Here is a 21,926-nt window from a genome sequence, read left to right as displayed (position 1 = left end):
TAACCCCCCATTCAACTAGGTATTTTAAGAGGAAGTTGGATATATGGTTTTAGCCTGACACAGAGGAGTCTGATCAAGAAAAGAACCTGTCTTCCCTATCCTTTGGTTTATTTATTTCTTATTTTTTAAAAAGATTTTATTTATTATTAATTAATTAATTAATTAATTTAAGAAAGGCAGAAACAGAGAAAGAGAGTTAGGGATGAGCAGAGGAAGAAGGACAAGCAGACTTCATGCTGAGTGCAGAGCCTGATGTGGGGCTCGATCCCAGGACCTGAGATCATGACCTGAGCAAAAATCAAGAATTGGTCACTTAACCAACTGAACCACCCAGTCACCCATATCTTTTGGTTGAGAAAGTGTCTTTCCATCTGCAGTGGATGCAGTGATGTATCCTCACTCTGGACTAGGTACCCAATCCTTCAGCTGCCTGGGAGTTGGAATCTGAAAGCTTTAGCTGAAACGCTATGGCATGGCTTTTAGTCAACAGTACCCCTTCTCAAGGTCACACACTCTGTTGGGACTGACTGACTCAAATGACTGGTTCATGTTAGACTTTGGAAGCCTGGACTTCCTCCCTTGTATTGGAGCAAATATTAAGGGTCCACTCAGCTTGAGTTCCCTATAGTGTCCGCTATAACTTTTGTTGGGATGGAATCACTGTTCAAAGTTTTCCTTTGCCCAGACAGAAGTATCTCCCAGGTTTTGATTTTGAAATAGCTCCTTAATTAGCATTCTGTATGCAGACCCCCATCTGAGAGTGTTTCTTTTTTTTTTTTTTAAAGATTTTATTTATGTATTTGACAGAGAGAGACACAGCGAGAGAGGGAACACAAGCAGGGGGAGTAGGAGAGGGAGGAGCAGGCTTCTTGTTGAGCAGGGAGCCCGATGTGGGGCTCTATCCCAGCACCCTGGGACCATAAACTGAACCAAAATCAAACGCCTAATGACTGAGCCACCCAGGCACCGGTGCCTTAGAGTCTGTTTCTTGAGGAACCTGACCTACAATAAAATCTGAAGAAATATTGGTAATATATTGGTAGTATATCCTAGCAAAAAAAGTTGAGTTCCATCCTTGATCTATTTATTTTTTGAATGATACATGCAATTTTTTCTCCCTAGGAGCAGTACTACAAAGGAATAAACAAATGTAGAATTTCTCTGCAGTCTATATCTTTTTTTTTCCCCCCAAGCAGGGGGAGTGGCAGACAGAGGAGAAGCGCACTTCTAAACAAGGAGCCTGATGCAGGACTGGATCCCAGGACCCTGGGATCATGATGTGAGCCGAAGGCAGACCCAACCACCTGACCCACCCAGACGTCCTGCAGCCTATATCTTGATGATAGCTGCTTTCCCAACTCCTCCTTGAATCTGACATTCTTGAAGAATGGTGATAATGAATATTTTGACTCTGTAATAACACCTGGATTTGAATATTTTGCAAGAAACCTATCATATTTGTAGAAACCATAAAAATTATTGATACAAAAGAACAACAAAAATGGTTCTATTTACTGAGGTCAGAGTGTATAGATTCATATTTTATCTCACAACATCTTCATTTGTCCATTTTAAAGTAATGACTTTAACCAGAGGAGTGGTATACTCTAGCCGACAGCCTCCTAAGACCATATGATGTAAGCAAATGATTATTTTCAATGAAATAGGAAGGAAGAGGTTGTAAAGACAAAATTTATAATCATGACTATCATATCTGAGGCTGTATATCTATTTAAATGTATTTTTTTTCTTTATTAACCAAATGACTGATAGGCTTAAGTGGTAGGGGTCCTGAATTGAATGAGATTGAATGGTAAGGTCAATGAGCACCTAGTGTCTGGAAGAACAACAGAGCTAGTCAATATTAAATTGATGAATAAAATAGGAAATATCTTTATTATCCAACTTTTCAACTGCAAAGGTCTAGTGTCCCACACTTCTCAATAGCGAACAGAAAAAGAAAAATATAATTACAAAATGATACAATTACCCAAAATGGTAAAAGGAAAAGATTTAACAAAAAGCCTTGCTAAGGGCTTATATGGAAAACCAGTTGTAGATAATATACTTAACAATCTTGCTTTCAATGTTGAAACAGTTTTTCAACTGGCCAGGTTTTGGGAAAAATCACCTTTCACTTTTCATTAAAGTCACAGAATTCATTTGCAACTCAGTAAGGGAGCAACGCCTATGCATCTGTTTCCTTTGCATGTTTCTTTTATTTTACTATCAAAGCTGTGTAATTTATAGGAAGTCAATTTGGTTTCCTTACATAGAAACAAGAAGTTACAAATTTCAGGGGTATTTTTTAGGGGTACCGGAAGTTCATAATTTTACTTCAGGTTTAAGAAAAAGAATTGCTTAATTAAGGTTAACATTTGTAACTCTTATTAGTGTAAGAAAATCCTAACATAAAATATAGGCCAAAGTAGCAAATAACTGAATTAATTCTAAAGAAGATAAAATAAGAACATGGGCGCCTGGGTGGCTCAGTGGGTTAAGCCTCTACCTTTGGCTCAGGTCATGATCTCAGAGAGCCACCACCCCCCACCTGCCTCTCTGCCTACTTGTGATCTCCCTCTGTGTCAAATAAAGAAATAAAATCTTAAAAAAAAAAGAACATTAGCAAAGAGTATAAATATAGAATTCAAGGTGCCTGTGAAGCAAAAAATATTTTTCTTAAAATGATTGTGTCTATAAGAGTCTTGAGTGGCCTGGGATTGTAAAATTCTTATAGTGACAGCAAGATCACCTGTATGTCATGACTATAGTGAAATCGGTGTCTCCTGTCACAGCTCTGTGACTTGACTAATATCATTTGGCTATTCCTAACGTATTTAAATCTACTTTTCTGTTGTCTTATACCTGAATAGTCCTTGAATAGATCTATCCAGCGGGGGAATAACATAAAACCAGGTTGAAATGTCTCATTAGAAAAGAATATACAACTCTACAAAGGTTTTTGTTGTTAGTATTTCACCTTAAACTTTCTGTCAGGATCAACAATGACCCTCATTTTGCAAAACCAATGACCCATTCTCTCTGTTTTCATACATTTAACGCTCCAGCAGCTTATGACCCTGTAGATTTATCTTTTTTCCCTTCCTCTCTTGCCCTTCCCTCTCTGGCTACCTCTCCCTACTCACCCCCCAAACCCCTCTCCTCCTCTCCTTCATTTTATCTATTTGGCCTGCATGAGACTCTCTCCAACTTACTGAACATCCGTTCTGTCTCTTCTGCAGAACCTTTTCTATCCTCTTTTATTTTCTTACAATACTCTATATACATCAGCTTCTTAGGTGACCCCATCTAGCCCCTTGGCGTTAATGCTATCCAGTTCTCATAACCTATGATCTCTTTGCCACATTCCATACTTGTCTATCAACTGTTTATTCAACCTATTTCAATAACTAATAGACACCTTGAACTTAAAATGTTCAAAACTAATCTTCATACCAAACGATTCTCCAGTTTTTCATCTCAATTAATGGTATTTTCATCCCAGTACCTGAACCTAAAAATACAGAGTCATCCCTGTCTCTTTTTTCTTTTCCTTAAACACTACATTGAACTTTCCTATGAGTCTTTGGATTCTTCTTTCATACATCCAAAATCCACCTCCCCTGCTATCACTGCATTTCAAGCTAACGCAAACTCTTGTCTGCCAAAAAGGTTTTAATTGGGATCTTTTGACCTTGCAGAAATTGCAAAGCAATCCTTATTTTTATAACTGGATCTTGCTCTATTTTTTCCTTCTTCTTCTTCTTTTTAAAGATGTATTTATTTATTTGAGAAAAAGGTAGAGAGAGATCAAGGAGTCAGGGGACCGACAAAGGGAGGGGAAGAGAAAGAAACTCAAGCAGACTCTCCATTGAGCGTGGAGCCTGATGCAGGGCTCAAGCTCATGACCCGGGTATCATACCCGGAGCTGAAACCAAAAGTTGGATGCTTAATTAACTGTACCACCGAGTGCTCTGGATCTTGCTCTGTTTCTATTCAACGTACTTGTCACTATCTAAATCTATATAACTGTCTTGTTTTGTTGTGTTTACTGCTCTCTCTCACTATTTGGATGTAAGCAGCATGACAGCATCGGGTTTTTTTTTTTTTTTTTTTTGTATTCACTGCTATATCTCCAATGCTGAGAACACTGACAGACAGATAGTTGGTGTTCCATCATTATCTGTTGAATTAATAGATAAATCAATGTATGTGTATGATATTGAGCAACAAAGGGAGTAGATTGAAGGTGGTCCTACTAGAAAAAGTGCTCAGAAAGGACTTCCCTGAGTAATTCTGGAGGTTTATTCTAGGCTTTGTTTTTGTACCAACAGTAGTGCCCAGGAAAGAACTGAGCAGACAGAGGTGGTGTGCAGGTACCAACTCCAAGAAATAAGACACAGAAGCCTGATAACTCGGAGGCACCAAACATTCTTTTCAGCTGTACCTTGATATGAAAGGTACCATGATTTTATAGCTCTCAAAACCCTCCTTTCCAAATGATTCATTGTATACCAAGCTTTAGCTCTTCCCTCTCCCCCCTCCCCTGGGTAGATGAAATTGGCAGTAGCTTGGGAGGGAGTCCCTAGATTGCAGAATCAGAATTTTTCATATGGTTTGTATTAAATTGATTTATCTTGTGTCAGTTAACGACCAAACATTCATCATGACTTAAGTTTCCAAAATTCAAGCAGCAGTGGTATGTAGACCACAGAGATACAGTGAGGATGACTATGTTGGCTTTTATGTGGGTTTTAGGTAGATGTACCGGACTGACAATGTTGTCTCCACATCTAGTCTGACTGTTCCAAAATTTAAAATTCAGCTGAAAATTAGACGGTGGTTGTTTTTATTATCATTTATAAATGGTTGCTATTATTTTCTTTATTTGATTCTGATCATTGAAGACACCACAATATTCTTTCTTTAGGGGAAAGAAATCTGAGCTCTTCTTCTGTCTTCTCCTGGATAAATCTTCAAATTATTTTTCTGATGTTATCAAGGTCATTATTAATCTATCATTGTATTCTGTATTCAATACTCAGTTTTCTTCCTTCCTTTGTCTGCTGGAGAACTAGTATTAGCAATACCATTACTATCAAAACCACCATCTTCACTACATCTAGCACTTCCCCTGACTCCACCACTGTTAATCTTCCCATGTGAAATTTGTGTAAAAGTTCTTTGTTTCATATTGACTTTCTTGGTTTTTTTAAATTAGTCATATTTGTAGCTATAATAAGTAGTTTCCTCAGTGATCTGATTTGGCAGTGTAAGATATATATATATAGACTGTTATTTTCATAAGCCTGCATTGAAATTTCATACTTACTGTCGAGATTTCTTTTGTTAATTTCCTCCAATAAGTGTTTCCATATATATAATTAGTCCATTGCCAAAATCTGTCTCTGTTCACTGGGATAGTCTTAATTTTTTCCTACTGAAAGTAGACTAATTCTAGGATACTGAATAAGATAGGTTTATTTTTTTCACTCCTCATTTTATCTCAGTTCAACAAAATATAAAACATTTAAATATAATCTGGATTGGCCGGCTTCAAACCTCTGCTAATAAACTTTCTTCTTTCTTTTGCAAAATTTCCCACCATACTTTTTTGGGTTAGTGGACCTAAATGCTTTGGTTTACAATTAGCCTACTGTTTCAAAAAGCAGGGGATGGAGGTGAGGGGAAGACAGGTAATCAGTCTTTTGACTATTATATCATAAATTAAAATAATTGGCTATCATGGGATGAGTTCTAATGCTAACTCCGTTATTTAACTTGAGCTGTGTTAAAAGTGCATGCTCCACTTTGTTTTCTTGGTAGAATATGAAACAGGAAGTCAACATCATTTGGGACAATGCCTTCTCAGAAAATTTTTTAAAAATCATGTTTTTATTCATTGCAATTTTAAAAAAAGATTTTATTTACTTATTTGACACAGAGAGAGCCCAAGCAGGGGAGCAGCAGGCAGAGAGAGAGGGAGAAACAGGCTTCCTGTGGAGCAGGGAGACCCAGGCAGGGCTTGATCCCAGGACCCTGGAATAATGACCTGAGCTGAAGGTAGATACTTAATGGGCTGAGCCATCCAGGTGCCCCTCACTGCAATTTTTGAAATGTAATTTTTTAAACTATATTTAATTACTTTTTAGAAAGAGAGGGATCAAGAGAGAGTATGAATGCGGAGGGGGGAGGGGGAAGGAGAGGGAAAAAAAAAGACTCTGTCAAGCAGACTCTGCACTAATCACAGAGCTGGAGTGGGAGCTCCATCTCAGGACACTGAGATCATGACCTGAGCTGAAACCAAGGATCATCCTTTTTTTTTTTTTTAAAAGATTATTTATTTATTTATTTGAGAGACAGAGATTACAAGTAGGCAGAGAAGCAGGCAGAGAGAGAGAGGAGACAGCAGGCTCCCTGCTGAGCAGAGAGCCCTATGTGGCACTCAATCCCAGGACCCTGGGATCATGACCTGAGCCGAAGGCAGAGGCTTTAACCCATTGAGCCACCCAAGCACCCCAAGGATCATCCTTTTAACTGGCTGAGCCATCCAAGACTCTGTGAAATGTGACTTTTTATTTTTATTTTTTTTTTTATTTTTTTTTTGAAATGTGACTTTTTAAAAAATGCTTTACACAGGTCTTAGTGTGACTTTGGCAAAATACCTAACAAATAATTCATTAATTCCATTTTTTAATCCTTAAAGAAAGAAAGAAAATTAATTAATTTTACAGGATTGTTAGAGTCTTGAGGGTACTTGACATAGGGTGTCCAAAAGAGGTTGACACTGGAAGTTTTTCAGCTTAATCTTTTGTAAGTCATTTTTACTTAGCATTCTTAAAAGGAAATATGTTTATAAGGCAGTAAAATCTGTTAATTTGTAGCAAACATATTTTTTGTATAATAAAGTTAAAAAAAATCCTATAATTTCATCATGGTTTCAGGGCCATTGACTTTAATGGAATTATGAATCAATAGCATGGATGTTTACTGTTTTTAGAAGTTGCTGTTGTCACAAACTTGAAATGCATTTTCAGGTATCTCATGCAGTATTCAATAATATAGAAAATCCTAAATCTAAATTACTACATTTTATTTTGATAATTTTAATTTTTGGGTAGGGAAGTTAATCCTAAAAACTAAATTTTAAAAAAGAATAATTCATTACACCAGCATAACAGCCTTGCTGAATGAAGGCAGATATTAGTATGTAGCCGGTGACGGTACTGAGCACAATGACCAACCAGATCAACACAGATAATTAATAAATATTCAGCAAATGTAACTTGATTTCTGTTGTATGCTTTAAAAAGAGTTAGATTAATTAAAAGAAGGCACAAGTCAGTGCATGAGAACACATTACATAATGAGTTTGTCTTCCAAAAGACTGCTTAGGTTTGAGATCTGCAGACTGCTGACAACAGGCTGCCTTCAGGCTTTCTTTTTCTGTATCCCTTTAAAAAAATTCTTTTTTTTTTTTTTTTTAATCTGTAAGATTCTATTTATTTATTTATTTGAGAGAGAGAGGGAGGGAGAGGAGAGCATGAGAAGCAGTGAGGGCCAGATGGAGTAACAGGCTCCTCACTGAGCAGGGAGCTGGATGGAGGAGTTGATCCAGGGACTCCGGGATCATGACCTGAGCCGAAAGCAGTCGCCTAACCAACTGAGCCACCTGGTGCTCACTTTTTTTTTCTTTTTCCTTATTCCAACCAGGATTCTCACTCACAGACCTTTAGCTCTGCTAACCAGCTGGTGCTCTCTAGTGGTTGCCTGAGGCTTTAAACAAGACCTGCTACTTTGTGATCATCCTCTTGAAAGCAGCTTCCTTCCCCAGGCTGGATACCGTCACCAAATCCTAGCTTCCCCTCCAGGCATTATCCAGACATGCGTCAGACAGGAGCTAATAGGACAGTGGCTGATGGATGCTGGACATACAAACCTAAAAGTTACAGCCTTTTCCCTACTTCACATGCTTTATAAATTATAGTCTGCTAAAAAAGTAGAGATTAGCTCAGTGGAAACTCTAATCACTGATGTTTGGTATTTCCTTTCTTGTTAGTCATTATTCTTAAGTTTTTGTACTGTCAAGATCTGCAACATGGTAGCTATTAAATTAACACTGAGTGGATGAATGAATGAATGAATGAATGAATCTGTGGTATAAGCTGTTTCAGAAAAAAACAGCCTTTGCAGAGCTTATTGAAAAAGAGGAAAATCTTGGATATGCAAGCAAAACAGGGAAGAGAGAACTTCACGATTCCTTTTCTGAAACACACTTTTTCCCTACTTCATATGAGTGCTCAATCATATGGTTTTAATACATTTTCATATATGATTTTCAGTTTTGTATGATGTGAAGTTTTTCAAAGATTAAACCATCCATTGCATTTTGTTATATAGTATTTACTGTTTCCAGACACATACAAATACTAGAGGGTCTTTCTTCATTTTGGAGGTCATTGTTTACATAGACAGAAAAACAAAATCTAATTTAGGCAGGTATTTGACTTGTAGACCAGTGTGTTTGTGGCCTTGGAGGACTAAGATGAAGGGTCTAAGAGAATATAATATCAGCCGCATTACTTGTTACTATAGGAAAAGCTGGTGTAGGGGGAGAGACCAAATCTGAGGTCTTCTAAGTTCTAACCTCGAATTTTCTCCATCCCTGGGTTATCTTGGGAAAAGAACATAGTCTCTCTTATGTTCCTTTTCTTCATTTTCAAAATCAGATAACAATCCACTGTGTCAATCTGTTGACACAGAAGTGTGATCATAAGTTCTAATGATATAACGAATATGGAACACATTTAAAAATCACTTCATATTTGAATTACTATTACCATGAGCAATACTCAGGGAAACTATCCTATTCCCCCGCCTGATTCAGTCTTTTTGTTACCCTTATGTCCAATCAGATGTACATCTATAGCCTTCTAAGACTTTCAGTCCTATGCCTTTCCTCTGGTCTTGAACTTGGCTTGTATTGTAAACAGGGAATACTTTGAGACAGTTCTAGCTTTTATCAATATCTTCACTCCCCAGTACCTAGCAATACCTAGCACACTACCTAACAAAGAATCTGTGCTTAGAATTCTTTTAAATATTTGATGGCTGCATAGTATTCCATTGTGTATATATATATACCACATCTTCTTTATCCATTCATCTGTTGATGGACATCTAGGTTCTTTCCATAGTTTGGAATATTTGGACCATGAATGAATAAATATAGGGCATATATTCATTGGGGATGTATCAGCAAAAACAGATGATAAAATCTGCAGCAAAGGGTCCTATAATTTTTTAAAAAGATAATTCTGTGATAGTTTATGGTCTTGTACTTTAAGACACTTTTGGTGTAAATATACTTATATGAATGCTATGAGGACAGTAGTAAGCCAGTAAGAGTGACTCTAGGTTGCATTACCAAGGAAGATCTTGAGGAAATGATGCTTGAATTGACATCTTGAGACATATCACTTCTATTGTTAATATAAGTCAAATAAGCAGACAGAATATATATTGATCTAGCCATCAGTAGGTACATGGACATTTAAAGTATGGTTAATGAGTGTATTTGAGTTCAATAACAACAAACTCCCCAAAATAATTCCTGTATATGAAAAGGTCAATGGGAAAACTTCATGACATAATATGATTCTTTGCATGAATCACTTCCATAAGTGAAACCTCCATCAAGGTTTCAAAAGTAAATAAATAAAAGCTACAGGAAATCAGGAAGTAGCTTCTTAGCTGCATATTTTAGCTGTGAAATACAGTTATAAATTATTTAAGGAATTTTATGAATCAAAATGTTATTTTATTATAGATTCTTTTGAATATTTAGTAATAAAATAGTTCAATTTAAACTAGTTCAATATGCATTTGTATAGATGTTTTTAATTCAAGTATAATTAACATATAGTATATATTAGTTTGGGTATACAATATAATGATTCAGCAATTTTATACTCTTTTCTAGGCTCATCAAAATAAATGCACTCATATTCCCCCTATTGCCTCACCTACCTCACTTCATTTGTTCACATATGGATAACCAGATGTGCTAGCATCATTTGTTGAAAAGTCAGCCCTTCCTCTCCTGATCTGCAAAGCCACTTTTGCTATAACTGTCTGTATATCTGTGCACCTGTTTCTGGGATCTATTTTCTCTTTTATTTGTCTATCATCCTTACACAGATACTGTGCTGCTTTAATATATATATATATATTTATCACTTTATATATAAATGATATGTATATCATTTATATATAAAGTGATATATATATTTAATAAATGATATATATGATATATATCATGATATATATGATATATATGACATATGTGATAAATGATATATATTTTATATATATATATATAAACTATCCAGTAAACTTTGATATCTGGTATAAAAAATAGATTGTTAGAACTCTAACATATTTTATGTAAATCTTAATCTACAACAAAAAATACGTATAGAAGTTATATACGCACACAGAAGAGAAAGAAGTCAAAGCATACTGATGCAAAAGATCAGCAAAACACATAGGCAGATATCAAGAGATAAAGATACATATAAAAAAATAAGACTAAGGGAAAAGAACAAGATGGCAATAGTAAATTCTTCTCTATCAATGATTACTTAAAAAGTAAATAATTCAACTCCCCCATAAGAAAGACATTGAGTGCTTGAATGGGCAAGCAAATGGACAAAGCACAAGACCTAACTGCATGCTTTCTAGAATAAACTCACTTTAGCTACAAAGGATACACACGAGCTGAAACTGAAAAGTCAGAAAAAGATATTTCATGCAAATGATAAAGAGAGCAGAGGTGGCTATATTTATATGATAAAAAAACAGACTTTAAGTTAAAAACTGTCACAAGAGACAAGGAAGGACATTACATAGTGATAAAAGGATCAATTGAGAACATATAACAGTTACAAATATATATGCACTCAACATCAGAGCACCCAAATATATAAAACAAACATTGACAAACAGAAAGGAGAAATAGAAGAGCAACACAACAATAGTAGGAGACTTGACTACCCCACTCCCAACAACAGATGGAACATCCAGATAGATATCAATAAGGACAACAACAGACTTGAGCGTATTTTAGACCAAACGAACCTAACAGACATATAGAAAGTACTCTACTCAATAGCAGAACACACATCTTCTCCAACACACAGAAACATTCTCCAGCATAGATTACATGTTAGGTCCCAACACGAATCTTACAACATTGAAGACTGAAATCACACTAAGAGTCTTTTCTGACTATAGGGGCATGGAATTACAAGCCAGCAACAGAAGGTAAACAGGAAAATTCACAAATATATAGACATTAAACAAGCTCTGTACAAGAGATAAGACAAAATGGATCAGATATTTCTGGGGCTGAGAGCCTTGGGCAACAATGGGCAGTGCAAATTATTAAAAACATGGTTTGCTAAGTCTTAGTAAATAGTCATGGGTATAATATGAATAAGTAGACAAGTCATGCCAGAAAGACCTCGTATTCTTGGTAGTTTTACACTAATGTGTCTGAAAAAGACTCATGATAAAGTGTGGTGGTGTTCATTGAGATATTTGATAAAATCTTCCATAATACCAGCCTCCATGGAAGAAGTTTTACTCAGATAAGGTGTCATTAGTTGGAGAGAGATCATTAGCTATATGCCAGATGTATTGTCTTTGCTGCCATCTTGTCCAACATTTTAAGGATGCTTCAATTAACATAATGAATATGCAGATGGCACACAACTTGGATAGCTAATGTACTGAGTGACAGAGTCATACATTCCAGACACTCTGAAATCCAGAGAAAATGAGGAATCTGACAAGATGAATCTTTTAAGTTTGTATTAAAACCTAAACTGAAAAAGTAATGGGGTGGGGAGAATTACCTTAATTTATAGAGGCTCAAAAAAGCACGAGGGGAAGTTCAGTGACCACGTTCTTTACTTCCACAATGATTTGCATATTTATTATAATTACTGGCTTCCCGTTCATGAGGAACTTGATCATGTTCCTTCTTAGAACAGTCTTCTTTTGGGCATTGGAAGCTCTAACCCTGACAAAGACAGATTTGGGTGAAACAAGTGATGGGGATTAAGGCATGCACTTGTGATGAGCACGGGGCAATGTTGGAAGTGCTGAGTCACTACATTGTATACTTGTATATTAACTAGCTGGAATTTAAGTAAAAACTTTAAACAATGTAAAACACCCCCACCATATCTTGGGTAAAGGAAGCAATTTTCTTCGTGTGGATTATTAGGTGTAATGATGGGAGGGGAGCACTTTGTAGTTGAATCCTACCTCCATGTGTGGATTCATAGACCTGTACATTCTGTCTATGGCACCAGCTGGGGTCACTAGTGTGCCTTCAGAAAGTCATTTCGGCATCCTGCCCAGCAGGTTGCTTATGGAGGAGTAAATTCTTCAGGTGGGAACTGACTCTATTCCATAAAATGTCAAATGCAAGAGTGTGTGGAAAATCATGATGACAAAGAAGATGTTCTATGACGTTGTGAATAGTGGTGCCAGCAGAAGCATTGCAGGTAGAGAAGTGGAATCGACTCCTAAAATATGTGATTATTCCCATGAACACAGAGCACTATCCGGGGCATGATGGAAGATCCTTATATAATAGGTCGGCCATCGAGGTTGGCTGGCTTCCCTCGGAAATCTTTGGTCTTTGAGTCTAACAGGCTGGACATTTGGCAAAGGTTTTAGCAAAATCAGCCGTGATGGCAGAGGGCCTTATTGTATGAGCATTTGTAACTTCCATCCTTATTGTCCTGGATCATTTTACAGGTGCTCATTTCATAAGTTCCAGGATATCTGAGGAAAGAGGCTGACTAATATCCACAGGAGAGGTCACTTTGTCCACCCAATTATTGGTAAAAAACAACAAAATTTGAAGACTCTTGGTGAAAAATGCACAGCAGGAACGTAACTGGAATTTTTAGCCAAAATTGTGCTGCTATATCTGTGAAAATATCAAATATAATTATCATTAAGTCACTCCTAAATTTAAAAGGCTGATTTTTGTCCCTCGAGCTCTGTTGTGCACCTTCTACAGTTCATTCTTTGCCCTGGAAGATGGACCCATGGATACAAACTTGCCCTGGGCCTCCCGCTTACTGATTTAGGGACAGGAAAGCAGAGGAATGAGATGAGAGTTGGGCTAATGGGCCCGGGCCCCCTCTGTGAGAGCAGGACTTGCTGTGCTCCAGGCAGGGGTGCCTGATTTACTCAGCAATCTTTCCTCAGTCTTCTGCCTCACCAGTCAAGTCTTTTGGTGCAAAGCTTTCACTTTCTGTTCTCGATTTGCTACAATGACCAAAGAGCTGGGATTTATGTGTCAAACTTTAAATTTCATCTCAACTTATAAAATTAATATTTCCAGAATTATATTACTCCTTTGAGATGGGCCTCGAGGGAATTTTTTAGTAATAAGAAAGTTCCCAAACTGGATTTGAGTGGTGGTTGCACAAATCTGTATGTTTGCTAAAAATCAGCTAATCATGTGCTTACAATGAGGGCATTTTATGGTATATAAAGTATACCTCACTACAGCTGAGGAAAAAAATCTGAAATTTCCGGCCTGTCTTGTGAATAGTGGGCTTTTTTTTTCAAATACCAGAAAAGGTAACTGAAAAATATGGTTTATTTCCCAAGTTCTCCCCACCCCTTAATTTATTTTTTGTATTTAAGATGTCTTTAGAATGCTAAAAATTGCCAGTGTTTATTTTCTTCAAATTATATTATTAAATTATTAGCATGATTTGTAAGCAATGTTGTTTTTGGATCAGGAAATTTAACTTTTAGGTAATTGCAAGCTATTATATTGAATCAGATATCACTATATTAGGAAGTATAGTTGAAAATTCACATATTTTGGCTCAACCAGGAGACACCTATGTATCCTATAACTCTAAAAGGTGTACAATTTCCATTTGCCTGACTTTATGTGTTAATCAGGGAACATTTTTTAAAGAACCACATACTGGGTTCCTGGGTGGCTCAGTCTTTAAGCAACTGCCTTCAGCTCAGGTCATGATCCCAGGGTCCTGGGATCCAGGCCATCAGATTCCCTACTCAGCGGGAAGTCTGCTTCTCTCTCTCCCACTTTCCCTGCTTGTGTTCCCTCTCTCTCTCTCTGTCTCTGTCAAATAAATAAATAAAATCTTTAAAAAATAAAGAACCACATATGATGTTAAATTCAATATGTGGTGGACAGTTGAAAAAATCACATGCTAAGTCAAGAGAAATAAACTGAAAAAAAAAGAAAACACTTCCTTTGTGGTTTGCACCAATAGATGAAAAACTCTGCGCCCTTGTTTGTACTCTGAGTGGACAATTTGAGGACTAGCTCTGATTAACAGCAGATTTTATTTTTTTATTACATATCATACTTAAAAATAAAACGCACATATATATACACATATATTCACCCACATCGAAGATGGAAGACGAAGACAGATATATGACATTGAATTTACAATTGAAAAAAAGGAGTTCCAGCCAAACATCCCAAGTTAAATCTAAAGGTATGGAATTCATTTTTTTTAATTGGTGTGGGTTAATATGAGTATAGATTTAATATGGGTTAATATTAATATGAATATGAATGTGGACCATAATTTCCAATATTCTATTTTTTACTGTTCTTGGACTATTTTAATTTTTGGTGTTTTTCTCTTTCTGTCTCTGTCTTGACTTTCTGTCTCTCTGTCTCATTTATCAAGGCAAGGACTAACAATTATTTACTTATTTTATTTTATTATTCAATTTAAATTTTTAAAAAGTTTATTTACTTATTTGATGCAGAAAGAGCACAAGCAGAGGGAAAGGCAGAGGGAGAGGGAGAAGCAAGGTCTCCTCAAAGCAGGAAGCCCAAAGTGGGGCTTGATTCCAGGACCCTGATTGTGACCTAGGCTGAAGGCAGACGCTTAACCAACTGAACCATCCAGGTGCTCCAAGTTATTTTCCTTTTAAAGTAGCACCTTGAAGGGTCCTGGGATCCAAACTCACATCAGGTTCCCTGCTTAGTGGGAAACCTGCTTCTCCCTTTCCTGGTTCCCCTGCTTGTGTTCCCTCTCTCTACTGTTTCTCTCTCTGTCAAATAAATAAAAATCTTTAAAAAATAAAGTTAACACCTTAAATCATATAATTTCCTAAGGATTCTCAGGAAAAATACAAATAAGTTAAAATTAATAAAATTAAAATGAATATTTAATGCCACTTATCAACTGCTTTATCATTCATAAAAATGGCATCTTTAATACCAGTTTTTAATTCAATGTGTCAAAAACTTTAAAATATGTTTTTCACCAGATGGAAAATTTTGTTTTGGAAAATAGAGATGTTAACGTGAAAGACCACAAATGTTAACGACTCTTCTGTACAAACTTTTTTTTCACACTCAGTTTGTAGATGACACTTTGAAACCAGAATGTGTTTTGGTTGAGGAAAGGAGCTCAGGAGGCTGCCAATGATAAATGTGCAACTCCTAGCTATTTAAGTGGCATATACTGATACTTATCCTTTATCAATGTATCCTTCGCTAAGAGTAAAGTTTGCTAATATTTAGTAAAGCTTGTGGTATGACATACATTTAAATCTAGCTGACAATTTAAGCCTTGTCATTATACACAGAGATTTTATTTAACTTTGTGATATATTTGTATATGTTTTCTCATGTCTTGGTGCTAATGGAAATAAGAAATTACCTTTTTTTGCTACGATCTAAAGCTTCAGAATCACTATAGAAATAGAATTACTAATAATATAGTTACTTAAAGCAGATTGAAATGTTTTTGCAGGGATTTTTGTCCTTAGAATATATTCTATTAAAAGTACAGTCAAATTATGTTAAATTGCTTGAGGGGAACCTGGGTGGTTCTCAGTTAAGGGTCTGCCTTCAGCTCAGTTCACTGTCTCAGGTTCCTGGGATCACGCCTTCCCATGCCCCACAGTCAGGGCTTCCTTCTCACTAGGGGATCTTCTCCATCTCCCTTTGCCTCTCCCCACTTGCTTGTGCATACATGCGCACTCTCTCTCTCAAATAGCTAAATAAAATTTTTTAAAAAAATAAAAATAAGAAAAATGAAATTGCTTGAAATACTTCCTCTCTACGGGTTAGAGCCCTTTATTTCATATTCCATTTTATTTGGGGGGGATCACTTTTTTCATTTTTATGTAATTATAATTCTGTATAAATATACATATTATGCAATCATAACAATATACATAATGCCTATTATATAATTAGAATCATTTTATAACTATTTAAAACATTTATCTATTTCTAAAGTCTGTATAGCAAGGTACTTCCAGAGATCTTCAGCTCCCAAAGATCCAGCTTCTGTCTTGTTGCCTTCACCCTGCTCTCTCCCTCCATACATTTCAATCCTATATACAGCCTAATATTTCTCTATTAAGTGGGTATACACCATACTTCATTCAACTAGTTCCATTACTGGGCACTTAAGATGTTTACATTCTTTTCCTATTCTACCCCTGTTATAAATAGCATTGCAATGCCTTGCATATATGTCTTTCCATATATTGCTAATGTGTAACTTGGATGTTTTCCTAGAAGACAGACTGCTGGATGTCAACATAAATGTTTATATAATTTTGCTAGTTTTCCCCCAAATATCCTCCACAGGATTGTACCATTCTATGCCACAATGATCATTGAATGCAAACATCTTTTTGAAATACTGATTTCAATTCTCTAGGATATACCCATGAATGCAATTGCTGGATTATATAATAGCACTATTTTTAATTTTTTGAGGGATTGCCATTCTGGTTTCCTAGTGACTGCACCATATTACATTTTCACCAACAGTGTGCAAGGGTTCAAAGTTCTCCACACCCTCACCAACACTTGTTAACTCTTTTTGGTAGTAGCCATTCTGACAGACGTGAAGTGATATCTCATTATAGTTTTGTTTGCATTTCCCTGATGATTAGTGACATTGAACAACTTTTCATGTACTTGGCCATTTGTAGGCCTTCTTTGGAAAACTATATATTCATATCTTCTGCCCATTTTTTAATGATTTTTTTCCTGAGTTGTATAAGTTGTATGCATTCTTGTATATTTTGAATGTTGACCATTTATCAGATAGTTACATAATTTTCCAGTGTTTTCTCCCTCTATTTTGTTTTCATTCCTAGTTCCTTAATGTTTAAAGTTAGATGGTTTATTTGAGATTTTTCTTTTAATATAAAATGTAGTTGTTTCTCTCTTAGAAGTACTTTTGGAGCATTGGGTGTGGTGTATAAACAATGAATTTTGGAACACTGAACAAAAATTAAATTAAATTAAATTAAATTAAAAAAAAGATTTGCCAGGGTCCTTGGAAAATCTAAAAAAAAGGGGGGCTTTTGTTGCATCCTTTAAGTTCAATGTATTTTCACATTTGTTTCAAGATTTTTTTTTTTAATTTTCATTTTGATTTCTTTGACTTGTTAGTGGTTCAGGAGTGTGTTGCTTTATTTGACGTATCTGTAAATTCTCCAGTTATCCTGCTGCCTTAATGTGTAGTTTTATACTATTGTCATTGGAAAAAAATCCTTGATATCATTTCAGTCTTCCTAAATTTGCCATGACTTCTTTTGTAGCCTATCATATGATCTATCCTGGAGAATGTTTTGTGTGCATTTGAGAAGAATGTGTTTCCCACTGTTGTTGGATGGAATGTTCTGTGTATGTCTGTTAGGTCCATTTTGTCTAAAGTAATAGCTCACATCCCAGATTTTTGTAGTGAATTTTGGTTTGGATGATCTATCTGTTGTTGAATGTGAGGTATTGAAATCCCCTGTTATTAGGGCATTGTTATCTATTCCTCCCTTTCAAATCTGTTAATATTTGTTTGATGTATTTAGCTACTCTGATGTTGGCTGCATATATATTTATGATTGTTATATTCTCTTGATAAACTGAGCTCTTTATCATTACATAATTACCTTCTTTGTCTCTTGTTACAGTTTTTGACTTAACTGCTACATTGTCTTATATAAGTATAGCTACCTCTGCTCTCTTTAGTTTCTATCTGCATGGCATGTCTTTTTCTATCCCTTCTCTTTAAGTCTATGTGTGTCCTTAAAGATGAAGTGAGTCTCTTGTATGCAGCATGTAGTTGTGTCCCGTTTTTGTTTTGTTTTGTTTTGTTTTAATCTATCTAGCCACTCCATATCTTTTGATTAGAGTATTGAATCTGTTAAGAATTAGAATAATTCTAATTCTTCATATGAAAAGACATAAAACAGCCAAATATCAGGTAATAAGATGGCATTAGTAATTCCCTTATTCTTTTCTCCTTCTCTTGTGGCCTTCCTTTGTGAATTGACTTTTCATAGTGGTATGCTTTGATTTCCTTTTTTTTCTTTCTTTCTTTTTTTTTTTTTTTTAAAGATTTTATTTATTTATTTGACAGAGAGAGAGCACAAGTAGGCAGAGAGGCAGGCAGAGAGAGAGAAGGAAGCAGGGTCCCCACTGAGCAGAGAACCCAAATGTGGGGCTCGATCCCAGGACCCTGAGATCATGACCTGAGCCGAAGGCAGAGGCCCAACCCGCTGAGCCACCCAGGACCCTGATTCCCTTTTCTTTCAATGTGTGCATCTGCTGTAGGTTTTGCTTTGTGATTACCATGAGGTTTATATAAAACATCTTATAACAGTCTATTCTACACTGATAACAACTAATTACAATTGCATGCAAATCTCTACCTTTTAAATGCCTATCTTTTATGTTTTTGATATCACAATTTACCTCTTTTTATATTGTGTATTCATTAGCAAATTACTGTAGCTATAGTTACTTTCAAGAATATTTTCTTTTAAACTTTATACTAGAGTTAATTTTTTTCCAAACTTTTGTGGAAAACTTCTGACATTTCTCAATGAACTTAATTAGACAAAAAAACTTTGCATATTGAACAAGTGTCCATCGATCCTTGCTTCATTTCTAATTTAAAGTTGTTGGATTTTATCAATTGCACTTTTTACATCTATTAGGATGATGATACATTTCTCTCTAGCTCTATTAGTAAGATAAAATGAATTTCTTACTATTGGACAATACTTGTATTCCTAGAATAAACTCATTATGGTGAAGGTATAATATATATAATAATATATTTTATATATTATAATTATTATATTAACTATTATAATTATATAATAATTATAATATATAATAATATATTTAAGAATTTTGTTTGGACACTTAGGAGTGACTGATCATAGGGCTTTTTAATTTTTAAATTATTTTTATTTTCATTTTCTGTTATTAAAAGACTTATAAGTTAAAGTCTGTACAGGAGAATTCTCTACAGCTTCTCTAAAGGAGAAAATACAGAGTAATGAAAATGTTATCTCCTGCAAAACTGTAAGCCTTATATGCCTCAAATTCATACAGTGAAGCTCAACTCATGATACTTAGAAGAAATAATTGAGTTTGAATTGAATTTGAAAAGGCTTCCACACCCTTTCTCCTAATGTTTTCTGATAGTCATGTGTTTTATTTTTTTTAAATGAATAAATGACATTTTTCACATGTGTTGAATACTTTGGATTTGTTGATTATAAATTTTATTATATTAAAATATTTAAAAATATCTGGGAACATAGGGTATTAATTGAATTACAATAAATCTTATTTTATGATCTTTGGCATTATCATAAGATAAAAACTGTGTACTATTTCTCTGACATACTGTTTTATATGGTTTATTATGCTTTTTCTTGACAGATTTCAGCATCTTCAAATGTGCTTTTTTTTTTTTTTTTTTATTCCCACAGGTTTAAGAGATATTTGGAACATGAAGCTCAGTATTTAGTAACTCAATTTATTGACTGAACTCTAAGGATAATAGTTATGGGGAGTGGCTCCTTACTGTGATGCATTTATAAAAATTATCTTGGATGACAAAACTATTATGCAAAATATAGACATTCATTTATTCAGTATATACTAATTGCTAATCCAATTCCATACGCTAATGTCCACCAACTCATGTCCTATTTAATGAGGTTGAGAAAAATAACAACATATTGCAACTATTTCCTTTCTGTTTTATCATATCAATTTGTTCATTAATAGCCATCACAGAATGCACATCTCATTTCTAATGTAGCAGCATAGGCATATGAAAAATAAAACAGTTATCACTCTTAAAATGTTTAACATTTAACGAGAAGCTAAAACATCATTATTACATTGGTTAAAAAAAATTTTAGGATTCTTTTTAGGTTAGTTCTGATTTGTATTACATCCTCTGTAAATTAAATAGGTTGAATACTTGGGAATATTATATTAAAGCAAATTATTAATTAGAAAGTATATATTTGTGTGACTATATATGTGTGTATCTGTAAGTGCCCATGAACTTGTGTATGTGCATACACATGCACACTTGGGGAATTATTAGGTGTATACGTTAAATTTCTTTATCCCACTAGTCAATTATGTCAAATATTAGCAATTTCTTAAGATGCAAAATAACATGCCTCATAGCTCTCCCCATGCAGTGTTACCATTACTAAATAAAGTAGGATTGCATTTTTCTATTTATTTAAGTTTTAAGTTTTTGATTGCTTAACATCCTTTAAAATTCAAAACCCATATTATATGCAATCCTATTACTACAATTGCTTTCACTACTTGGAAATGTACTTTTCTGAGCTAATTTATGTGATTAATCTCTCAGATGGTTCTGTGATGTCACACTGGTATAAAATCTTATTGGGAATATCAGGAACAGTAAACGGTATACTGGTTTTGACTTTGATCTCCCTATCTTTACTGGGTAAGTTAAAAGATCTTGAATAAAAATATGGAAAATGTTTACTCTTTTCTTATGACTTTTCATACTCATTCATCCATTTGTTCATTTTTTGTTAACAAACTCTTAAAAAGAAGCTACTATGTATAAAGCTGTATATTGTACTCCATTGTAATGTATTTAATATGTAATCAAATCAGGTAAGTATCTTGTTCTCAAATGACATACAATCTAAAAGGAAGAAGATGTGTATATGTGTGTGTGTGAGAGAGAGAGAGAGAGAGATGTATATTAGGAAGCCATGTTTTTTGATTTCTTAGAAACCTGTGAATAGATAGAATTCCATGATTTTTCTTAGAAATTTTTATATGTTGTATGTAAAATTGTATTTAATTTATACTATGTACTACTATATCCCAAGGTTTACTGCAAATTTCCAGAATTTAAAAAAAAAAAACTCTCAAAACAAAAAAAAAAACAAAAAATGAATAAACATGGTGAGAAATCTCTAATGAAATAAACAGATTTTTAAAAAGTAATTATGGTAGAATGGGCTAAGCACAGTGTCATAGGTTTCAGAAAAACATGACATCAAGAAAGCATGGAAAGAGCATGTATACTCTTTAGAGAGGGAAATTTGCTTTATTTATTCCTGTATCACCAGTTCTTAGCATGATGCCTGGCACAGAATAGTTCCTCAACAAATATGTATTCTGTAAATGATTTAATTATGTAATATTTGAAATTATTTTTCATTAAATAAACATGAGAATAAGAAAGAAACTTTCTAGTTATCTCTTCAGTTATTTCTTGTTCTAATCATCAGAATCATTCCAAAGATATTTCTGTCTGGAGCACCGCACAGGGACAAGATATTTACCCAGTGTTAAAATAATTTTGTTTTTAAGTTTCTCAGGGAATATTGCTAAAATGCCAAGAAGCAAAGAATTCAAATATCACCCAACATGATGATATTGGAAACCTGATAATGAACAGTGGCACAAGAGGAAATATAAGTAATAAGGATAGAAGTTACTGTGGTTCAAAAGCTACAGGTATATCTCAAGATTTTGGCCTGTATTTGTTTTAATTGTTTTGGCTTTC

At 34.8% G+C, this 21,926-nt stretch overlaps 1 protein-coding gene across 1 annotated transcript in view; it reads left to right on the top strand.

Moving 5' to 3' along the window:
* The first annotated feature begins 14,381 nt into the window (after positions 1-14,381).
* The window catches only part of KLRF1 (killer cell lectin like receptor F1), a 12,725-nt gene continuing 5,180 nt past the window's right edge, over positions 14,382-21,926 (top strand). The window contains exons 1-3 of the mRNA XM_059186156.1: positions 14,382-14,570; positions 20,748-20,846; positions 21,731-21,877. Of these exons, the coding sequence (XP_059042139.1) occupies positions 14,486-14,570; positions 20,748-20,846; positions 21,731-21,877 (331 nt within the window). The 5' untranslated portion in view covers positions 14,382-14,485. The remainder of the gene's footprint in view (positions 14,571-20,747; positions 20,847-21,730; positions 21,878-21,926) is intronic.

This window comes from Mustela lutreola, chromosome 8, assembly GCF_030435805.1.
Source record: "Mustela lutreola isolate mMusLut2 chromosome 8, mMusLut2.pri, whole genome shotgun sequence".
NCBI classification, from domain to species: domain Eukaryota; kingdom Metazoa; phylum Chordata; class Mammalia; order Carnivora; family Mustelidae; genus Mustela; species Mustela lutreola.
Note: the sequence above shows the minus strand (reverse complement) of the source record. Positions and strands in the feature narration are given on the sequence as shown.